At 53.4% G+C, this 22,384-nt stretch overlaps 7 protein-coding genes across 7 annotated transcripts in view; 3 read left to right on the plus strand and 4 right to left on the minus strand.

The window, feature by feature from the left end:
- Positions 1-355: 355 nt before the first annotated feature.
- Positions 356-4,067, plus strand: NEUTE1DRAFT_86857 (uncharacterized protein; the record flags this gene model as incomplete). The annotated part of the gene is made up of 2 exons (XM_009855632.1): positions 356-1,495; positions 2,346-4,067. The coding sequence occupies 2 exons, from the start codon at positions 356-358 to the stop codon at positions 4,065-4,067; spliced, it is 2,862 nt and encodes a 953-aa protein (XP_009853934.1).
- Positions 4,068-4,234: 167 nt separating this feature from the next.
- Positions 4,235-5,867, minus strand: NEUTE1DRAFT_86861 (uncharacterized protein; the record flags this gene model as incomplete). Its single annotated transcript, XM_009855633.1, has 3 exons — positions 4,235-5,163; positions 5,235-5,381; positions 5,453-5,867. 3 exons carry the CDS (start codon positions 5,865-5,867, stop codon positions 4,388-4,390), a joined length of 1,338 nt encoding a protein of 445 aa, XP_009853935.1.
- A 2,389-nt stretch (positions 5,868-8,256) lies between these two features.
- Positions 8,257-10,136, minus strand: NEUTE1DRAFT_49154 (uncharacterized protein; the record flags this gene model as incomplete). Its single annotated transcript, XM_009855549.1, has 3 exons — positions 8,257-8,462; positions 8,582-9,927; positions 10,003-10,136. 3 exons carry the CDS (start codon positions 10,134-10,136, stop codon positions 8,257-8,259), a joined length of 1,686 nt encoding a protein of 561 aa, XP_009853851.1.
- A 5,175-nt stretch (positions 10,137-15,311) lies between these two features.
- Positions 15,312-16,240, plus strand: NEUTE1DRAFT_48337 (uncharacterized protein; the record flags this gene model as incomplete). The annotated part of the gene is made up of 3 exons (XM_009855505.1): positions 15,312-15,361; positions 15,424-15,808; positions 15,905-16,240. The coding sequence occupies 3 exons, from the start codon at positions 15,312-15,314 to the stop codon at positions 16,238-16,240; spliced, it is 771 nt and encodes a 256-aa protein (XP_009853807.1).
- A 249-nt stretch (positions 16,241-16,489) lies between these two features.
- On the minus strand, positions 16,490-17,233 carry NEUTE1DRAFT_103425 (uncharacterized protein; the record flags this gene model as incomplete). Its single annotated transcript, XM_009855634.1, has 1 exon — positions 16,490-17,233. One exon carries the CDS (start codon positions 17,231-17,233, stop codon positions 16,490-16,492), a length of 744 nt encoding a protein of 247 aa, XP_009853936.1.
- Positions 17,234-18,595: 1,362 nt separating this feature from the next.
- On the plus strand, positions 18,596-21,674 carry NEUTE1DRAFT_68191 (uncharacterized protein; the record flags this gene model as incomplete). Its single annotated transcript, XM_009855635.1, has 2 exons — positions 18,596-20,677; positions 20,729-21,674. 2 exons carry the CDS (start codon positions 18,596-18,598, stop codon positions 21,512-21,514), a joined length of 2,868 nt encoding a protein of 955 aa, XP_009853937.1.
- A 31-nt stretch (positions 21,675-21,705) lies between these two features.
- The window catches only part of NEUTE1DRAFT_48354 (uncharacterized protein), a gene marked incomplete at both ends in the record, with an annotated part of 2,351 nt that continues 1,672 nt past the window's right edge, over positions 21,706-22,384 (minus strand). Inside the window, 2 exons of the mRNA XM_009855506.1 lie at positions 21,706-21,753; positions 21,954-22,230. Coding sequence (XP_009853808.1) covers positions 21,706-21,753; positions 21,954-22,230 — 325 coding nt within the window. The remainder of the gene's footprint in view (positions 21,754-21,953; positions 22,231-22,384) is intronic.

Consider the following 22,384-nt stretch of genomic DNA (forward strand, 5'->3'; position numbering starts at 1 on the left):
CCGGGCTGTTTCAACCATCAGCTTAGGTACACCCAACCCATTCACATTTCCTTTATCGTTTGCAGATATTCGGTTGAGCTGTCATTTTATCACACTTTTGGCTTGGTTCGACGTCTTGCAACCTTTCATTCTGTATATAGGTACCCATCTATCGTACCTACCTCACACTTGCTATGTGTCTCTCCATTCACGGACTCAATCAGAACCCACGCCTCAACGTCCTGCCAACACCCTCACCAACGCCTCATCAGTTCACCCCGCCGTCTGACTGAATCGATCAACCACCGCCAGTCGAATGGTATCCCGAGCTCGACCACCGTTAGCGGCACAATCAACATCCACCAAAAAGGCGCAAATGTCACTTGGTTCGCTTTTTCTTTCTGAATTAGACGCCGGCCCCCCATCCCGTGCACAAGCGCCACTTCGCACATGCACACGGCACCGTGCGCCATCGTTCGACTCTTGCACGCCGTCTTTATGTTCCACGACATGTCTCGATAACCCAACAGAACCTTCAGACTTGTCATCCACCACCAAGATCACCACCCTCAATCATCTGCGCTCCCTGGTGCCTCACTCTTACTGCATTGGCATCGATGTGGAGGGTATCGAGGGCATAGCGCAGGGTATCACCTCCGTGGGCATCTCCATCCTGCCACCCGTCTTCTCCCTCTCCACGGCATCCGCGGATGGCTCGTGGCCATGGCCCTTTCCAGACCACCACCAAGGGCAAATCGACCTCGACACCATCGCTTCTCACTACCGTCTGCAGTCTTACTGCTTTGCCGTCCTTGGCCGTGAGCGTGCCCGGTCCTACGAGCATTTCCACTACGGCGAGGTGGTCCACCACCCCATCACCCACCTCCAGTCCACCATTGTCTCCGTACTGCAGTCCATCCGCCTTCAGGACCCCACGGCCCATACCATCCTCGTGGGATTCGACATGGAGCTTGAGCACCGCGCTGTCAAATCTGTTTTCCCTTTGTTGGATGACCATGTCACACACTGGTGCGATGTCTCGCATACCGGTCTTGCGGATGCGAGATGGGAAGGTAGAAGGGTAGCGCACAAGACGCATCGCAAGATCTCCTTGCGGGATACCATGTTGGCTCTCAACTTCAGGCGTAACCATGGGATACAGCCCCGAGCGAGGCATCACTCGGCTGGTATGGACGCTGTGCGCACACTGGGAACAATGCTTGCGCTTCTGGCGAGGGCGCCAGAGGCAGGAGGTTTGGTGGTTAAAAGGTTTACGTGGGAGGAGCATGGGAACAGAAAACTGTGGGAATGGGTGCCAAGACCAGCATCCAAGTTCCCTTGGACAGTGAAAATTGTACCGGTGCCGACAGATGACAAGGACGGAACAGCGCACCTGCCAGAGTCCCTTGGCAGACCAGCCCGGTTGTTCAATTTCGTAACGAGGAACTTTGCGGAACCAAAAGCCGTAGCGGTCTGTCCCCCGGCTAGGTCGGGGCCGCTGAAGACACATGGCTGGGTGAGTCTACGTAATGAGGAAGAGATGAAGAGGCTCGTAAGAGACTGGGATGGGAAGATGATTGTCGATGGGGTTATGTTGAAGGTCGGGGGGAGACCGCCTCCTGAGAACCCCCCAAAGATCTCACTTGAGCACCCGATGAAAGCCAGTTCCAGCGTAAACGAAATGGTTAAAAGAGCTAAGTCAATGGCAGATGAGCTACAAGTTAAAGAGGAAGAAGCAGAGCGGGACTCGTTTCTCGCAGAGGGACTGTCCAACATGGAGCTTGATGACACTGGAGAGGTAGCTAGTGCGCTAGATTTCTTGTTCCAATCGGACAGTGATGACAGCTCCTCGGGTGATATATGCCGTACTTATTCCCCAATTGAAACGGACTGGAACAAAAACAAAACAAATTGGTGATGAGGTTCAAACGAGTGTCGGCGCGATTTGCCAGACGACCCTAACCCTTCTCCGGTGCCTCAATTGCTGCGCCTGTGTCCACTTGCCGGGGGGGCTGCCGCAGCACTGCTGATCCCTGCACCGTGACGCGAATCGCATTCTCCACCGGCGGTCTCCACCGGGCAGCACTTGCAGCTCCAAGTTCAATTGCGACAACTGAAGCGACGGGACTTTCGTTTTGCGATTCGGTTCGATTTCCATCTTTCCATCTTTCCATCTTCCGTGTCTCCAGCTAGGCACCTACCGATACCACTTCCACCCAAACCACCCCCACCGCAACATTTACTGGACCGCGATGCTGAAATCAACATACAAACCCTCTCCTGGTGCTCTTCCTCCCCTGCCACCAGGCTGGACCGAACACAAAGCGCCTACCGGGCACACATACTACTACAATGCCTCAACCAAGGAGTCAACCTACAAGCGCCCCGGCGTTACTCCGACTCCCACTCCTCCCGCCGCCGCTTCTCCGTTCGGTCCTCCGTCCGCTTCGCCAGTCCCCGGCGCCCATCCGCTTGCCGCGGCGCCAGCGAACCCCTCCATGAGCTACCTCCAACACCAATCCGTTCCCGCGATAAACCTCTCCGATCCACGCGTTGCCAATGCCCTTATGGCGCAGTATTCCCAGCAGTCCCAGCCTCAACACCAAGGCGGGCGAGGGGGTTTTGGAGCAGGAGGTAGGGGCGGTAGCCAGCAACAGCAAAGGCCCCGACCACAGCCCGTCGACAAGCCAAAAGCCAAGATCGCCATCCTCGGCTGCGAGCCGTGGTTCCTGGTATACACAAAATATGGGAGAAGGTTTGCTTATAATCCGGTAAAGAACGCGAGTTACTGGCGGATTCCGGACAAGATCTTGCCAGCAGTGATTGAGTTGGATAAAGAAAGGATCAGGAGGAAGGCCGCTGGGGAGCCACCGCTCGAGGAGGATCCGAAATACAAGAGCCATGATAAGGAGGAGGAAAAGGCGGAGGGGAAGAATTTGGGTTCGGGGCAGCAGGGCCTAGAGGAGACGCATGACTACGACAGCTCAGAATACGAAGAAGTAGAAGTCACCGATGACGAAGGCGCAGACCACAACGACGCCGAACACCCCTCCCAGCACCAGCGTACCGAAGACGAAAACCAGGGGCCGATCGAGTTTACAGAAGACGACTTTGCCGCTCAGCTGGCCATGATGGAAGGCGATGGTATGGACATAGACCAAGAATACGATTTTGCAGCACAAGCAGAAAATGTCGAGCCCCTTTCTGACGCCGACGCCCGCCTCCTCTTCCGTGACCTCCTCGCCGACTTCCGCATCAACCCCTACTCCCCTTTTCAGAAGCTGATCGACGAAGGCGAGAAGACGGGTGTCTTCTCCGACCCGCGGTACACTGTCCTCTCATCCATGCGCGAGCGCAGGGAAGTCTACGATGAGTGGTCCCGCGAGGCTATCCAAGCCCTGAAAGAAGCGAGGGCAAAGGAAGAGAAGAAGGACCCGAGGATACCATACCTGGCCTTTCTACAAGAACATGCGACGCCAAAGCTATATTGGGCTGAGTTCAAGAGGAAATATCGAAAGGAAGATGTGATGAAGGATTCGGCGCATCATAGGAGCTTCAACGACAAGGAAAGAGAAAAGTTGTACAGGGAGCATATCAACAGACTGAAGCTACCGCAGTCACAACTCAAGAGTGACCTGAAGAAGTTGCTTGAGAGTGTACCGCTCCGGCAGCTGAACAACCGGTCCTCAGTAGCCAGCCTCCCGAGCCAAATCTTGGCAGACATCCGGTACATCTCGCTCGATGCGAAAACGCGCGACGAATTCATCGAGGGTTACATCCAGGGTCTTGCCCCACCCCCAGAGGCCCAAAGCGCTGCGGAAGAAGCGGAGGATGAGGTGCTGAGGAAAGCTAGAGAGGAGAGGAAGAAGAGAGAGAAAGCGTTGGAAGAGAGGGAGAGGAGGGTAGAAGAGGAAAAGAGAAGACAAGAAAAGAGGTTAGCCGTTGAACGGGCGAGGCTCAGGGAGGAGGAGAGGGAGCTGCAGAGGGCTATGGTTGTTGATAAGAAGGGGCTGCAGAGTCAGCTGGGCGGTGGTGCTACGGCTGGCGGGGAGGCGTCGAAGGATGATGAGGCAAAGGAAGAGAGATAAGAGAGATGAGGGAGTGAATAAGTGGCCGTCTCACAAGATGGTATATACCCAAAATTGTTCATCAGCATAGCGCTCAGGAGTTCCCATCTTTATATCACGCTGCGGGTTTCCAGGAAAAACCAAGTTCCATGTATTCAACGGGGCATTTGCACACTAAACATGTGGGAGAAGGGAAGCAGATAGGTACTCATAAAAAATCATATACAAGAAAAGCCAAATTGGCATCAGGCCTTCGTGGCACACCGCTCGTCAAGTCATCCATCAGCCGCCATCACACGTCAACCATCACTGGTTTCATTGTCACCAACATCCACCATTCTTCACGCCCCTGGCCTAGCAGTCGACCTAACCCTCCTCGCCGTCGCCAGCGTAGTCGCTACAACCGTCATCGTCGTTTGTTCCCTTCCAAGCCCAGGAAGACCCTCAGGCCCGCGATGTGCTACCGCCTCCAAGTCCAGTTCCGATACCGTCCCATTTCCACCTTCCACTCCATCCATCCCCGCCCGCCTCCTCGACGCGCCCGCCGCATACGCCTTGAACATATTCAACACCGTCCAATACGCCGGCTTCTTGACATAATTGTTATCCCACATGCACGCCTCCCCCTCTGTGGGGATCTCGCTCGGCACCCACGAATACTTGTCGGTGAAATCCCACAAAGTCACCCCCACGCATTTCCTCCCTCCATACCCCTTGTTGACATCCAAGCAAGCGCCCACCACCTCTCCATAATCCCTCGCCTGCGCGTTCCACATTTCCCTCGTGCTCGGCACCTTCAGCGGGCTGTGTCGAATATCCAGCTCCGTGATGGCCACCTCATCCACCACCTCCAGGAACTGCTGCATGGTGTTGACAATCTCGGCACGGGCAGGGACAAGGCCGACTTTGAGGTGGGATTGGAAGCCGACGCCGTGGACGGTGCCGCCTTGGGCCTTGACGGTGCGGAGCATGGCGAGAGTAATAGAAATTTTGGGGCCCGGGGAGAGGGACGGTGATTCCAGGGCGTAGTCGTTGTAGTAGAGTTTGGCGCCGGGGTCGGCTTTGGCGGCGGTCTTGAAGGAGAAAGTGATGAAGTCGAGGCCCATGGCTTTGTACACTTGCGGGATGTCAGCTTAAGATTACCAAGGTATGGGCGGGATTGAAAGAGCAAGGCATGGAAAGACGTACTTGGACTCTGCCTAAACACTCCGTTCTCGTCGATGGCTTCATTCACCACATCCCAAGCATAACACCTCCCCTTGAAGTACTGTGCCAGATTCTGGATGTGTGCGGCGAGGATCTTTTCCATGTCGTCGCGGGAGTACGTCGTCTCAACTAAGGCATTATTCTCTCTCGTCAGTTTCCATTTGTTCTTCGCTCTCCTCTGCACACATAAGAGGACATACCCCAAGAGGGCAACCCCTTATACCACACCATGGTATGACACCTCAGCGTCTTCATCCCTCCCACCCCAGCTTTCGCCGTATTCGCTATAGCATCCGCTTCCGCAAAGGTGAATACTCCTTGGACCTCCTCAGTCTTCTTCCATTTCTGTGCATTGATGGGCGTCAGCGAGCCAAACTCGCCAGAGCCCTGAAGCACAGACATGTACTGCTCGTTATATAGACGAGGGTTGTCGACGGCTGTGCCGAAGTAGGAGAGGCCGGCGAGTTTGGCGTACTTGTCGAGCTGTGCTGAAGCCAGAGGAAGAAGGGTGGGGGCGAAAGCTAAGAGGACGAGGAGGACAGGGAACGAGCGGGGAAGAAGGAGGGAGAGAAAAGGCTGAATAGCCGAAAAAATGGTGGAGGTGAGCAGCTTCATCTTGATTAGTTGGAGGTCGTTAGATTATGGAGTGTATAGAGGAATCTAAAGGGCAGGTCCGAAAGGTCTACTGAAAGGCCGTCCGAGCGAGCTGTCCCTTACTTCGATGCCCGGATTTTGCAAGGAGTGAGCCTGGATGGAGGCTGGAAGAGGTGACAATGACAAGGGCTTGATTCTGGAGTTGTCTAAACGCAAGGGGAAAAACGGAAACCAGGGCAACCTAAATACCTGGAGGGGAGTGCCGGTGAATAGGCGAGATCAGTGAATTGGGCGGCCCAGGGTATCTCTCTAAGGTTCCAATGGAGGCTCAACTCTCATCTTATACTGTGACCTTCTTTTTCTGGAACGGGCAGACGTACGACAACCGAGAGAACGAGGAGGCAAGTGCAACCTTCCACTTATCCAGAAAGTCCAATGACCATAAGCGGCCCCCAATACCCTCTGTCTCCGCTCCTCAGTTGGAGTCACTCATCAGGACATATTTCTTGAGTGAGCATCCCTTCCCCAGCTCCAAGTCCAATGAGTTCAAAGCTCGGAGCAATTGCTCGGAAAGAACCGAGCAAAAGTATGAGAGAGAGGGGTAATGGGAGAGGGGCACCTCAGAGCCAGTCTCGGAAGAAGCTCGGAACTAGAGCTGACGGCGACACAAGAACGTCCTGTTCCCGTGACGGTGGTGTTCGGGGTGGTGATTCTGGTCTGGTGGGTGTGGTATTGAGCGGATGGCTGACGCCACGGTTTCCGTTCAGGAACTTGATCGATTCGTCCATGTCCTTAGATCTTAAAGTCCAGCGCCTGACAGAACTGCCAAGTTTCTTCTCTGTCTACTTCTGCGACATTGTCAAGGAAAAAAGTAATATGAGGTATCGAAGTTCGTAGATGTGGACTTCAAGGGAGCGAGTGAGCGGCGCAAGAACGTACCTAGGTTCCAGCCGGTGATGAACTCCGGAGACGGAGAGGTTGACCGCGTTTGAAGACATGGAGTAGTTCAATGACGCACTTGAAGACATTGTAGTTCCTGTGCCAAGATCTTGGGACGGCGAGAGACACGAATGGAGCCTCAGTCATACTACTGTAGGAACACTGGACTCCTGCGGCGTCAATCTATCGCTTCCAGACTTTCCAGTCCTCAGACGTTGGGCTCTACATGTAAGCTTCACTCATGATTCATCTGCCCCAGACAAGGCTCGCCCAAATATTGACCTGTCACTTCCCCAGATTTTCCCCAACTTTTTAAATACTCCGAGATCCCAACGGTCTAGGCCACGTTTCCACCAGATAGAGAGCGAACCACACCTCGCAACCATCCCAGTATCAAGTAAAGCAGTCGGATATAAGGTGCTGGACTCAAATCCACGGTGGTCATGACGCGTCACGAGCTTATGCTGTGTCTCCATGATATAGTAATGGTCTGGCTGACAACAATTCATCGCTGAGGTCATGGACGGACAAACTCATTGTTGGTTGATGACCGAGACTGGAAGGTTAGACAGTAAGGCCGAGGAAGGAGTCTTTGGACCTCAGAACTGACAGCAGGATCTTGCACTTTGCGTTTTGTCTGGTGAGAAATGTGACGAATGCCACTTGCAAAATGCCGATGCCAGTGCCCGTAGTCATCTTGTGACGAGCTAAGAATCTGCAATGTAGTCGTGACAACTTGGCTGTGTCACCTTCCTTGTCTATCTTATTCCAGTCCAGGACATTTCTTACTCCAGTCGACTTTCAAATTGGGTTGTGCTACTCATTCGGTTTTTGGACACCTAGGCCATGTGAGCGCTTCCCCTCCCTGAATTCTTTGTCTTCGTTCCTACAGCATTCAATAATCAGTTAGCTTTGTGAAACCAAGCCCTCATAACCTTCTCAAGCTTTCTGGCTTACAGATACAGTCCTCGTGGTCTTTCGGGGAGCATACGTAACTACACGCTGTCCCGAACAACCGGAGTGAACGTGATACTCGAATTCCACCCCACTTTGAACTGACTGTAGTGAGTAACCGGACTACCTCATCCGTCAGCAGTGGCGCACCTCCCTTTGACCATTTCAGACTTTCGGCTTCAATAAACATGGAATCAATCAATGCTCGACTACCTATCTGGCCTTCTTTTTCGTTTCAGTTTTCGTTTATTGCTCGTTCAAAGGAAGAGATGGTGTGAATGATAGAGAACACCCGAACCCAGCCGGAAAACTTGGCACTCTTCGACGCACAACTCTGGATTGACAAATCGATTGAGGCCGTTGTTATCGACATTAGCATTCGTCAAGTTTCCAATGGGGTATAAATTCTAGAAAACCACCGGTCTTTCCGACCAAGTCGCTTGCTCATGACACTTCTCCAGAAGACAACGAGAACAACCGCCTTCGCCAACGCCATCAAGCCTTATAATTATACAGCTTACGCCAACCAATCCCAAATCTTTTCAATTATGGTGACAGGAGGCTTATACTCTCTCTGCCAATGCTCATCCTCTGCATCAAGCGCCGCCTTTCCAGTCGTGAGATCGGCCTCCAATGGTTTTATGACCTTCGGTCGCTTGATAATCTTCCAGCCACCGTAGAGAAGGAAGAAGATGGGGATGCCAATGTAGGCAGCGATGAAATCTGTTTGCAATCATTATTAATACTTCTATTGAGTGAAGCAGGGACACGCCCGGGGATCTCCACGAGGTGGCCGCTACATAGGCGAAACGGTGACATGGACGAAGTCAAGGGAGACTTACCAGCGACACCCCAATTGCCTTTGATGAAGACAGCAAACCCGCTGAAAATGATAATGATAGCAAAGTAGATAAGCGCGAACCATGCCGTGTATGGTTGAAACCTGCTCTTGAAGACCAATGTATCGCGGCTAATGCCCTGAGCCTTTAGCGCCTTGTAGAAGCGAAGGTAAGCAACGCAGATCGAGCACCAGGTGAAGAGACTAGCGATGGTCGTTAAGTTCTGGAACCAGCTGAACGCCTTTGCGGCACCACCATTGGGATCGACAGAGAGGTAAGTGAGACCGCCGATGATAGCCGTGGCGGCAACGGCGTAATAGGGGACACCCTTCTTGCTGCAAGTGAGGAAGATACGTGGGGCCTGACGGTTCTGCGCCAAAGCGTAGAGGTAGCGAGAGCCGGTGTAAAGGAAGGCATTGCCAGAGGAAGTCGCGGAAGTCAAGATGACAGCGTTGATGATGGAGGGCAAGACGGAGATGCCAGCGTTCTTGATGCCGATAACCCATGGGGAGGCAGCAGCGTCGGAGCGGCCTTCGGCCTGAGCATCAAGGAGGCCCTTGTCGTTGGAAGACACAAGGACACCAATGGCGAGAGAACCCAAGACGTAGAAAAAGAGAATACGCCAGAAGACACGACGAACGGCCTTGGGGATGTTTTTGCGTGGGTTTTCGGCCTCACCAGCGGCAACGGCGACCATTTCCACACCGCCGTAGGAGAAGGCAGCGTTGACGAGGGTAGAAAAGAGACCCAGAAAGCGACCAAGGTCGCCGTGGACCTGGGGTGGATACTCTTTCATGGCGCCCGGGTTCTTCCAGTAGCGAAAACCAAGACGTTCGTGGCGCGGGTTTCCGCCAAGGTCGACAATGAAGGCCATGATGAGCAGGCCGACAATGGTAATAAGCTTCATAGATGCAAACCAGAATTCGGCCTCGCCGTAGAGGGAAACGGCAAAGATGTTGAGGAAAATGATGACAACCCAGATGATGCTGATCCATACGGCGACGTTGACGCTTTGAGCACCTTCCCAGAAGCCGATGACAAGAGAGGCGGCCGAGATTTCGGCGCATAGAGTGATGGCGGCGGAGTACCAGTTATTCCAACCGACAGCAAAACCGAGAGCATCGTCGACGTATCGAGCGCAGAACTGAGGGATAGCACCGGGAAGAGGAAGCCATGTGGCCATCTCACCAAGACACTGCATCATACCGAAAACAGCGAGACCGGTGAAGGTATAACCGAGCAGGATGGAGAGAGGGCCAGCGTGGGTGAAGGCATTTCCGATACCGAGGAAGAGACCGGTACCAATAGTTCCGCCCAGAGCAATGAACTGAATGTGACGCGACTTAAGACTATGGTTGTCGTCAGCGCCGTGATTGCTGAGACGAGATTGGAGTGGTACTCACCCACGACTCACGTAGCCATACCTGGCCGCTTCGTCCTCACCACCAAGGACAGCGGCACCCTCCATATAGGCATCGTTTTTCCTCTCGGACGAGCTGTGTCGTGAAGGGACGCCGGCCAATTCCGGGTCGGAAGAGTGTAGGTGTTTTTCCGCCATCGTTTCGACGTCGATGTTTGGAAGCGGGAGACGGTGGTCAGAGTAGCATCAGTAGTGCGACAAAAGACTGGCTGCAGGCGCAACGCGTCAGGAAGGAGGGAGATCTGGGGTATTATAAAGGACGGGTGACAAGAAGGGAGAGGGGGACGATATGTGTGTGCAAGGTTGAAGGTTCATGTCCCGTCCAGCCCATACCTTGTTCATCCAATATCCGCGTGCGTCCTGGACGGCATAGCTACGCACACTACCTAGTACTGGATGATGAACATGGATTTGCTTCTTCTTTGTTACACTTGACCGGGATCGTTGTCGGTGTCTCATATTGCAACCCTCCTATTGCCGGGTAGCACGCCACCAGTCTGCATGGCCAAATGTCCTGCCATATTAGAGACTGGCCAATGGGCATATTGGCGAGAGATATATTCACAGCATCGCTGTAAGACAGTCCCTGAGTACCACACTGGGTCGCCAACCGCAGCCTTGGTGTCCGCCTTCGATGGAGTCCAGCTGCGATGATGGCGTACGAGGCTGTGTGGGGGGTTGACTTGAAGATAACAGGTCCGTTTTTGGAACGGGTACGCCGTGGTTTGGGAATGGTCGACTGGCTGCCATGTCCGTCACTGGTCGGGAACCGGGTTAGTCCTTGGCCACCTTCACCCCACTGTCTCCAGAGAGCTTTGACATGATATCGTTTTTGCATCACACTGGAGGAGTTCAACGTGTAAGCGACAAGCGAAAACAGAAGGGAATTAGTAGTGCTTTTGTCCACTGGACTGTATATCGGAGGACACTTACCGATTTGGATTGCTGATCCGGCATCGTCTGCCAGTCTCAAAGTGCATCGGACGCATACCACTCTCCTGGGACACTCGGGCATGTGGTCTGGAGCCTCTGCCCCTGCTAGGTGTCAGCCCGCCCAACCGCGGAGTGCCATCGATGTTCCTCTTGTTGCCTTTGTTGGGTTGTGTGTTTTATCGTTCAGATGGCAGTGGTTATGGCAAAGCGACAGGGTAGATTTCGTACTGGAGTGACGCCGGGCAAGGCAAGGCGACGCAAGGCCGTTGATCTGACCAGAAAATGGGATCGGTCATCGGACGGGCTTCTGGCTAATCTGACAATTGAGGTGCTTCACTTGCCGGTCGATTGTTGGTGGGTGTCGCACTGATTGTCGGTTCGGTGATCGTTTCTGGAACACATGCCGTCCAGTCTCGTCGGAGGGTCGTCCACCAGTTGGCACAAACAGGCAGAGCGGGAACTGAAGAGAACACTCCCGCACTGCAGTGGGCTGCTCTGTCATTCGGTCCACGCACTCTGGAAGGAAGGAAGTCATCGTCCCAGATTGAGACTGCAGTGCCTGCTCCTGGGCTGCCACCCGTCGAACGACACTGCCTCCCACGTCCCCCGTCGTCGTGTCTTATCACTTGACGTCGCGCGATTGGTTCGAGTGGCATGTGAATGGTTCCCATCCGGGGAAGGTACGGAAATCCACTCTGATGCCAAGCTCGCCAAGAACCCCAGACCGGAAGGTGCGCTAAAACCACTAAACAAGGGCCCAATTAACCCACTATATCCACTGACGCCTCCCTAAAAGCGGGCGCTATTTGAGTCCTCCACTCTTCACTTCAGCCAAGCCGGGTGCCTTCTTGTCATGTGGATCCCATCTTTTGTCTCGATTTCATTCGATCCTTCTTTTATTCAAGCTTTTTTCCCAAGATGAACCAAGCCGGGACAAGACATGTCGAGAACGCCAAAGGCGATCAAGCAACGGGCTGACAAAGGGGCAGGAGCAGTTAAGCTTTTGGAGCGAGGGGACCATCGGTCTCATTTCCCTTTCCCAGGCAAGAGAGACGGGAGCAGAGGCGGGACTGGAGCACTCCATCCCGTCCTTTCCCAACGTTGTCGATTGGGCGACCAACATCCCGTCCATGTCGAGTCGATGAAACATACGTACCGTATCGTACGCGTTCCTTATCACGATCTTGTCCCATTTCGGCCACCGGTTCCCACCCCCATTCTTCCTCGCTTGTCAGCCAATGTCGTCGCGCTTCCCCCCTCTGCGCTCCCAGTCATGATAAGGAAGGAAGGTTGCTCGAGTTCGGATGGAATGTCTCCTTCTTTGGACATGGAATCGAAACACTTTCATCGATACTTTCCGAAACCAGTTCTAAGTATCGTCAGTTGGACCCTTCCGTCATCAACAAAGAACATTGTCTGCGTTCGTCCGAGGGACTGCCCGTTCTGCCCAGCCCGCCCGGTCTAGTCCACCCAATCTACCAATCCCCATTCGACAACCGCTTTGACCATTCAGATGAAGCCATTCACCAGATAGATTGGGTGTCATTGCGGCCATGGCTTGCATCCCACCCACTAGTGTACACACCTCCCTGGTCACCACGCACAACCAGGGGCAATTCCCCCATTCCATTTCTGCGTACCACGTAGCCCCCATTTGTTCCCTTGTCCTGCCTGCTTCTCGAACCGAAGTCCAGACTGAGAGGATCCTTCACCTGCTTCAACCCGTACTGTGAACCGATAACAGAAGCGAGCTGCGAAAAAAAGAAAAGGCAAACTGCCTTCTTCACACGCATCTCAAGATGTGGCCTTCCGTGTCTGGTGCACAACAGTTTTTGACACCTTACTAATTGACGAGAAATCTTTGCATTGATCCATACAGTCCCCTCAAACATGGTGGCATGGAGCCGTTGACAGCCTCCTTCATGCTGAAAGGCTAGTGCTTACCAGCATGTCTTATCTTCACCGTTCTGACCGTTCAATTGTGCGCACTTCTCGGTCAGTGGAACACAACCTTTCTTTACTGTGCCATCTGCCTACTTACGGGGCCCATGGTGACTGACTCCATTTCACTTGGACTCAACAGCATCGGGTCTTGGTAAACCTGTTGTTTTCACAATTTCATGAAAGCAAAGATTAAGTACCCAATGGTAGACATGACTTCAAATTTTGCACTTTACAGCCACTCGGTCTAACAAGAGCCTCAGTCACCAGCTGTTCAATCATGCCAAGCCCATCCGGAAAACGATGAGCACAAGATTTTCATGTCGGAGGCGAGGTTCAGGCGAGGTGCCACAGACACACGACCTTCCTGTCGCGTGCGTGGCGTCTCCCCCCTTCAAGGCTTCGCATCGAGGCAGACAGCTTCTGCTGCAACTCAACAACTCAGCTCCTCAAAATGTGACCTTGGGCTTACATTGAGGCAACCTCAAAAATAAGATTCGAGGTTCTAGAATCCTTCTCTTTCCCAGCTACGATCCCATGCAAGCAGTTTGGTCTGAACATGTTGGCCACCGCGGCCGACCCAGCGACCATTGCAGGGGTCCCACACGTACCATGAGCCACCATCAATGAGCCATTTCATTCCTCCATTAGGAATTTCGATTGGGTAAATGCATATATATGTTGCTCAGCCTGAAGTGTACCTCTGGGTAGCCGAGGTATCTTATGCCCACGGTTAATTGGTACGTGTGGAAAGCGGTCTTCGTAGAAGAATTCGCCCTGCATCTGTAAACCGTAGCGATGTGAGAAGGACTGGACGTTTCTGCTGAAGTACTTCAACCCTTGTGCCATCACATCACAAGGCTCCAAAGCCGACACTGCAACACATGTCGATTTGATGTGTTGAGATTGCTATATTTCTCTTGGCCATCCAGTCATAACCTTTCTACTCATTTCCTTACCTAACAGTGGCGCCATCTCCATCTCTTCCCCGGGCCAAAGGACCCTTGGGTTCACATTGATGGCTTCATGGCTTCACTTCCCCGTGGGGTAATACCGTTACAACCAGCGCTGAGGTGTCTTCCCGTGTTTGATATATGCCTTGAGGGAACATCATTTTCACTTGATGAATTCTGGTAGATACCGGCGAAAGGGATCAAAGGTCTTGCATATGGTACACCCAACACGATCATTTTCAGGGCCTCATCACATGCCCCGACTCTTCCACACAGGAGACATGAGTCCATGTCACCAACTTACAGGTACATGTACCTACTGTAAAGCAGCAATGGAGGTCACATTCGATTGAAGTGCCGGGAAAATTGCTTCATTTTTTGTTTCACTTCAAGCGCGCGATCAGTGTCTGTCAGGGCTCTTCTTCCGGCGGCCGCTTTCAGTAGTTCTTTTTCGACCTGCAAACGAATGCCACCAGCTGCATAGTACAAACCGACGGAACTCACCTTGATGGATTACCATGCATCTATTTTCGAGCCACACGGAGTGCCTAGAGATACTGGACAATGGGTGCGGTTTGTGTTCATGTTGAACGGTTTGAAGGGAAGTCGACCCTTCTTGCCGTCTGTCTCGAGGATCGAAATGTCTGATGTTTCGCCGCTGGCAAATTCATCTACTCAGACATAATGCCTGCCGAAACAGCTCGGAATGCTTGGCGTGCACGTGCGTACTCGATTGGGCCCGGGAAAAAAGAGGATATTGACCCTAACCCTACTTTCTGATAAGAATGTCAGAATAGGAGCGGAAACTCCTGTACTTATACCAATTATTGTAGGTCGAGAGGGGCGAATTCTGGTGAGGGGATTCTGGTGATTCTGGTCAAAATTGAGAGGTTTCATGTGTGTTTGTATTTGAATTCCTTCTGTCAACTTCTTCTCTCTCCGAAATCAGGCACCATCAGCTAATCAGAGCGCGTAGATAAACGTGTCTGATCCTGCTACCCGAGTCAAAGGATGTGGGGCGTGCGTGCTCCGCGCTACAGTACCTCTAACCACCAGACCAGGGGCAGCATTGATGTGTATTGCCCCGCCATCTCCCAATATGTCGTCGGAATAAAGTCAGAAGTACAAGGTGTATTGGCTTTGGAAATACCAAAACAATCCAGAATCAACAGCAATTGTCACCGCTAACACGTCGGCATGCGGTTCCGATTCGGCGCTCTCCCGGAGCGTTCGGCAAGTTTCCGCAGCGGGGGCTTTGATGATCTTCGGCGCTAACGAGCGTGCGACGGCGAAGGGAACTGGGAATGGGGTCAAAAGTGGGCTCGGCATTGACGCGTGGGAAATCGGACAGGATTTATGACGCCGTAGTCAAGCTTACAAATCGCTCTCGGATGCCTTTTTGAACCACTCCTTTCCCCTTTCTTCGAGTCTTTCCTCCTTTCACCAGGTATCACCAAACCGCTAAACACCACAAACAGACATCACAATGGCCTCTAACCCTCCCTCCAAGTGCTGCGTCATGGGCTTCCGCCATGAGTAAGTTTGACAACCAACCTCCCTACACCACTGTCTGGTCGCTGACACCTGTTTGCTTCCAGGGGCGAGCCAACTGGCACCATGACCAAGGTCGCCGACAAGTGGGACGCCTACATCGCCCAGCCCACTGGCTCCCAGAAGACCGGCAAAGCCCTCCTCTTCCTTCCCGACATCATCGGCATCTGGCAAAACTCCAAGCTGATGGCCGACCAGCTGGCCGCCCAGGGCTACCTTACCATGGTTCTCGACATCCTCAACGGCGACCCGCTCCCGCTCAACCGCCCCGACGACTTCGACATCATGGGCTGGCTGACCAAGGGCAGCACCGGCGATAACCCGCATACCAAGGACTTCGTCGATCCCATTGTGCAGGCCGGAATCAAGGCTCTGAAGGAGCAGTATGGAGCGACCAAGATCGGAGCGTTGGGATACTGCTTTGGTGCCAAGGTAAGCTCCGTCCCTTTCTCTTTTCTGCCCCCCACTGGAAGCGCTGGCCTTTTCCCCTTTCAGTTGCCAACAGTTACTGACATGCCCAACCAAAAGTCCCTTGTCCGCAACATGACGGCCACCGCCCCCTACACCGGCATCGACGTCGGCTTTGTCGCCCATCCCTCCTTCGTCGAGGAGGAAGAGCTCGCCGCCATCTCCGGTCCTTTGGCCATTGCCGCCGCCGAGACTGACTCCATTTTCCCTGCCGAGCTGCGCCACAAGTCCGAGGAGATCCTCAAGGAGACGGGTTTGCCCTACCAGGTCACCCTGTACTCTGGCGTCTCCCACGGCTTCGCCATGCGCGCCGATCTCAGCAAGAAGCCGGAGAAGTTTGCGAGGGAGCAGGCGTTTGCGCAGGCTGTCGCTTGGTTTGGAGAGTATTTGGAGTAAAGGGGATGGAGTAGATGAGATACCCGAACCTGGTTGGAGGTGTTTGCCAATTGCTTGCCCGGGAGCAAGCGAGAGGGCGAATATCGATCGTTGTTAATACGTAAATGTACGAACCAAAGGACGATTTGATGAATGTGAAGAACAAAAGTACAGTCGCATAAAGCCCACGCGCCCGTTTCCCTCCTTCATATCATGGCAGCTTCATGGTCCATCCACCCAACTCCATGCCTAGCTCCATTCCCCTGAACTTTAGAGAGCCTTGTGGTAAACTCTATACCTAGCCTTCCTCGCCAACAACGGCCCTAGTTCCGGAATCCCCTCAGACAAATCCATCTCCTTGACATTTTTATACCCAGCTCTCTCGTACCAACCGGCCAGCTTCGTCTTCTCCTCATGTTCCCACCCGTCTCCCACCACCAGCTCCACCTGCATCTTCTTCCCTCCCTTCTCCCTCGTCCAGTCCTCGGCGAACTTGAGAAGGTCCCTCCCCACTCCGGAACCCCGGTATTCAGGACGGCAGATCAGACATCCAAACTGTCCGATTGCTGTATCCGGGTCGGGGCTGAAATGCGCAGTGGTGCGAGAGTCGGCCTCGGAAGGAGAGGGGAGGAGTTGCACGCGGCCGCAGCCCAGCAGGTACACAATGCGCGGCGGCCGTGAGTACCCCGGGAGCCATGCGGTGGCTAGGGTCCCACTGGTGATGAAGGAGCGGACTTCGGCCGGGTTGGTGCGGGTGAAGGGATCGATGGACCAGAAACCGCGCTCGGCGTCGGTATAGATCTCATTGATAAGGTTGGTTAGACTGTGGACGAAGGCATCGTCTTCGGCAAGGGAAGCTGGAGCGATGGAGATGTCGGCGTTGATACGGCCCTGGAGAGGAGGACTGGGGAGTTGGAATGTCGCGACGGCCTCGTTGGTGTTGAGCATGACGACCTTTTCGTCGGCAAGGGGGGCCGAGGGGGCGGTGAAGGGCGACTCTGTTGAGGCCGTCATTTTGATTCAAAATTGAATGTGAGGTACTGTAGCGAGTGGTGAATTGCCTATGCTCGTGTGGTAAGGCCCGATGGGTTTTATATCTGGAGTCATGGGAGTGATAGCCCGGATCCTTTGCAAGTGACTCAATCCACAATTTCTTGGGCCGACCCTTGTCAACAAAAGGGCGTGAAGGCGTGGTAGGTCATATCAGTCACAGCAATTCTATTTTTAGCCGTATCATAGAGACGATGGTTTCTTGCCTGTCCTCGAGGCATATTCTCAATGTCGGTTCTCCGATTCTTCGCCGACGAGGGTCATGAAGGTTGAAAGGCGACAAGCCGACAAGGGGGTGTCAACCCTAACCCCAAGCACATGATGCTGCAAGGGGCCAAGACCTTTGAATTATGTGAACTGAATGATGCACAGACCGAGGCGGCTATACTCGCGGCTATAGTGTACATCTCTGTAGCTGAATCGGGATCCGGTGCAGGAAAAATAAATTACACCGATTCGAGATTTGATGTTTCAGGTATCTCGAAAGTGAATGTCGTAGAAAAACAACAGCAAAAAGCTCGGACTGACCAGATCGGGAATCGAACACAGGAGTGAAGGTTCAACTCAATACCGACCAGATGGCAGACCTACGGAAATGCTAACGCCTTTTCTGGACCCAGCGCACTACCACATAGGCTACTGGACCGTGGTGGAGGGTCTACACTTTGTTGCTTATATGGTCCCAGTACGTGAAGGCCTGTCGTCACTCATGGTATGTGGTAAAAGCATGACTGATGAAGCCACGTCTGCCACTGAATGGAAGTCGTTTGCGCAGTTAGGACACACCGAAGTCGATATCAGCGAAAGATAAGGAATGTTGCCGGGGAGCACTTTACAGGGGTCTCCAGCAGGTCATTAGTGGAGCTACCTTAACGGCCAGGAACCGCAACGTCATTGGCGCCAAGGCTGAACCACACGCCGATCATCCACTTGTTCTTTCTCGCTGTCCGCCTCGTGTCATTCTTTGATCTTTTGTCACGACAGCCGCCTTGCCCAACAACAGCAACATGAAGGCACTGGACCGGTCATAAAAGCTATACAAAGTGCGGTAAATACTCCGCCCGAACGAAAACCATGGATGGGGATACTGCGGTCCCAAATGGCGGACAGCAGAACGGCCACGGCGACGGCCACGGCCACGATTCACGCGCCGCCGTCTCCAGCCACGACACCAACACACAAGCACATGCCCCGATAGTACAAGTCATTGATGTGAAAGCAAGCGTCGAAGATGGCCATGAGCACTCCAGCACAGCATCCACCCATCTTCCATCTCCACACCTCACCGCAAGCGACCTCGCAGCTCGAGCTGCCCGCGACACCAACATGACATCCGCAAGAGTTACGAACGGCACCACGGCTGCAGAACATTCAAACGACCGCCTCACCCCCTTCAACGAGACATTGTCCTCTACTGGCCCGACCGAGCCCTTTGTGCCTTTTGTCCATCTGCCCACACCCGAGCCTGAGACTCAACCAGCCACTCCTGCGCAACCTCCCAGTCCCAGCCGCTCCAAGACCCGAAGCCGATCAGAGACAACGACAGGTGCTCAAAATGGAGTACGCCGTCTGTCCGCCTCCAAGATCCAAGAACTGACGAACGCCCCCGAGTCCCTACCCATTGCGACAGCTCCCAACCGCCAGCCTGCTGAGCCTACATTCTCACCCGCCCTTGCCGAAGTAAGCTCTAGACTCCAGTCTCAACTGGGACTTGCAAATGGGAATGGTCACAGCACATCGAGCACAAGAACACACCCACAAAGGCCTGCAATCGCCGCGCGAACCGTGTCTACTCCACCGGTGAGCAGGCGTCAGACGGCCACGGCTGCCCAACAAGCTCACCCAGCTCAGCAGGCCTCGATCCGTCGCAATTCGTACCAGCCGAATCCTCGACCGCCGCCTCTCGATCTCGATGGAACGAGCAACTTGAACACTGGCGCCGAACCCAGGACCGCCCCTCCACTGCGCCAGCCCGAGCCCGACCCGGCGCCCCCATCTCCCATACCGTCATCTATCCCTCTACCGCCCATGTCAGTCCCTACGCTTCTGCAACTCGAACTGGCTGGATCGCGACCGAGTCCTCTCTACATACACCACTCATACACAAGCGACATCCCCTACGAGTCGAGCGCAATCAAGTTTGAGCGGTTGAAGAACTTCTTGGTTCTGCCCTTCGTCCTCGAGCGATGCATAACCTTCGGTGCTTTGGCTTGTCTGGATGCTTGGCTGTGGACCTTCACCGTCCTACCTATGCGCTTTGGCATTGCCGTGTGGATTCTCCTTCAATGGTGGGGATATGTTATTGGCAAAGAAACTCGATGGGTGGTAGGATTCGTGTGGTACGGCTTGGGCCGCATGTGGAAGCGCGGCCGTCGGGGTCGGTCCGAGTCAGTCGCCAGTACGGATGGTCAGCGGTCCAGGAGTCAAAGTCGGGTACGGGAGCAGCCAGTCAATCACAATAGCACTGCTGCTACTACTACCACCACCACCACCACCGGCGCCGACACTCGTCATCCCAACCTCCGCATGGCTCCTGGGACTAAGCCCCCCGGTCCCAGTCGTCGTGCGAGAGGCTACCTCGGTCACCGCCGCACCAAGTCCAACCCGTCCAACCTGTCACACTACAACAAAGCCGACCTGCTCCAAGGCGCCGTCGTCATCTTCTCCTCCATTGCCCTCATGTCTCTCGACGCCTCGCGCATGTATCATTCCATTCGCGCTCAATCCGCTATCAAGCTGTACACCATCTACAACCTGCTCGAAGTGGGCGACCGTTTGTTATCGGCCCTCGGGCAGGACATATTTGAATGCTTGTTCAGTAACGAGACGTTGTCGAGGGATAGCCTAGGGCGCAGCAAGGTCTTGCTCCCCTTGGGTATCTTCTGTCTGGCGCTGGTGTACAACATCCTACATGCGGTAATTCTGTTTTATCAGGTCATTGCGCTGAACGTGGCTGTTAACTCGTACAGCAACACGCTGTTGACACTTCTTATGTCGAACCAGTTCGTCGAAATCAAGTCAGCCGTGTTTAAGAGGTTCGAAAAGGAGAACACCTTCCAGATGGCTTGTGCCGATATCGTCGAGCGGTTCCAGCTGTGGATCATGCTGTTGATCATCGCCATGCGTAACGTGGTGGAGGTTGGCGGGCTCAGTGTGCCCGGGGCAGGCAGCGAAGATGCGGGCCCTAGTTCCTTTCCTCTACATACGGCGAGTATACTGCCCGCGAGCTTTACGATTCTGCCCAACTGGCTGTGGTCCGGCGAAGTACTGAGCCCGCTCGCTGTGGTCATTGCAAGCGAGATGGTGGTGGACTGGATCAAGCATGCTTACGTGAACAAGTTTAACAATATCAAACCGAACTTCTATAGCAGGATTTTGGATATATTGTGCAAGGATTACTATACGAATGTACGTCTGCCCTCTCCCCCTTTCTACCTTCATCGTCTAACAGCAGTTCAGGCCTTCGTAACGCCCCAGTTAACCCGCCGCCTGGGCCTACCCCTATTGCCCTTGTCCTGCCTCTTCATCCGCGCCTCATTCCAGATCTATAACATGTTCGTCGCCGTACATGTCCCTCCTCCTCTGCCGCCTTCGACACAAACTTCTCTCTCCGTCGAATCAGCTACACCCTCACCCGCCATGCTAGCCGCTTTGGACCATCTAGACAAGAAGATTCGCATTGCTCTAGGCCGAGCGGTATACGGCTACCCTTTCGGTGAATCCGGTGGACTAGGGGATAATGTTTATGGCCCGGCCTCGGCTCCCACAGGGGATACACCCGAAGCAGCCGGCCTCGCAACTCACATTTGGCACTCGGTGTCCAAGTGGTTGCCAGAGTGGAAATGGACATCCGACGACGTCATTGCTTTTCTGACCATGATAACTGTCTTCCTTCTGATCTTTTTGGTGCTTCTCATCTTCAAGCTTTTGTTGGGTATGTTCTTGCTGCGGTATTCGAGAGACAGGTACGCAAGGATGAAGGTTAAGGAGGCTGCCATTGCTGCTGGACAGGCGGAAAAGGAGTCATTTGAGACACAAGGCAAGAGAGTAGGGGGGTATGGACAGGTCGAGGTGGGAGAAGAAAGAAGGAGGTGGATATTTGCCGATGATCCCAAGGGGCTGAACAAAGTACGGGAGAGGGAGAAGGGCGGCGGGGGAGGGAAGGGAGGAGGGGGTGGTGGGAAACCAGAAAAGGATTTGGGAACAGTGATGAGGTATGAGATGATTGCCAAGAGGATTTGGTAAAGGGATCCATGCCATTCTGAAGTTGGAAGAAATCGAAGCTTGTAATTGTCAATTCATTGCTTCCTGGATCCGGCGTCACCAAACACATAATATTATTATCTGTATTATATACATACACCTATATCTGTCATTGGAGTTCGGTGAGAACCAAGGTTGATACAAAATCTGGCCTTCCTGATAGCCTGCGGCATCTACATCTTGATCGAGTCTTGTGCCGTCATCGGCAGTTCAAATACTGTCTTTCGTTGAATAGAGGTGCGTGAGTTTCCTACCCGAGCAAGGTAGCAGGTACCTCTACCTAATGGTGTTTACAAAGGAATAGCAACGCTCTTATCACTCTTCAACCACCCTCTTTTCGCAAGACCATACCGCTCGGTTGCTAACCTGTTTGAATGTCAGCTTTCTCGGCCCTCATGCAAGAAAATGGAAAGAGAGATACGAACGTCCACTCATAATGCCCAGTCATGATCGTATACACCGAGTGCAGGTACTTCTCAACATGCTTCCTCACCATAGGGTCGGGATCTTCAGCAACCATCTCCCGAAGTCTCGCGCCAGCTGCTTCCATCTTGTTACTGACTTGACGCAAATCTTCAACGAGGAGATTGATAGCCTTATCCAGATTATGACCAGATGTGCGGTAGGTGAGGTCAATAGCCACAAGCCCAGGCCAGTTGACCTTCATCTCTTTTGGCAGGGAAAGGACGTCGTTTACACTGTCGCCGCTCTTTGTCAGTCACATATATTTCACAAAAAAACAAACAAACCAAACACCCCGAGAAATGGGCAGGACGGCACGAAAGCCGGGGAAGAAAAAAAAAAAAAAAAAAAAAAAAAAAAAAAAAAAAAAAAAAAAAAAAAAAAAAAAAA

This window comes from Neurospora tetrasperma (assembly GCF_000213175.1).
Source record: "Neurospora tetrasperma FGSC 2508 unplaced genomic scaffold NEUTE1scaffold_6, whole genome shotgun sequence".
In the NCBI taxonomy this organism is placed as follows: domain Eukaryota; kingdom Fungi; phylum Ascomycota; class Sordariomycetes; order Sordariales; family Sordariaceae; genus Neurospora; species Neurospora tetrasperma.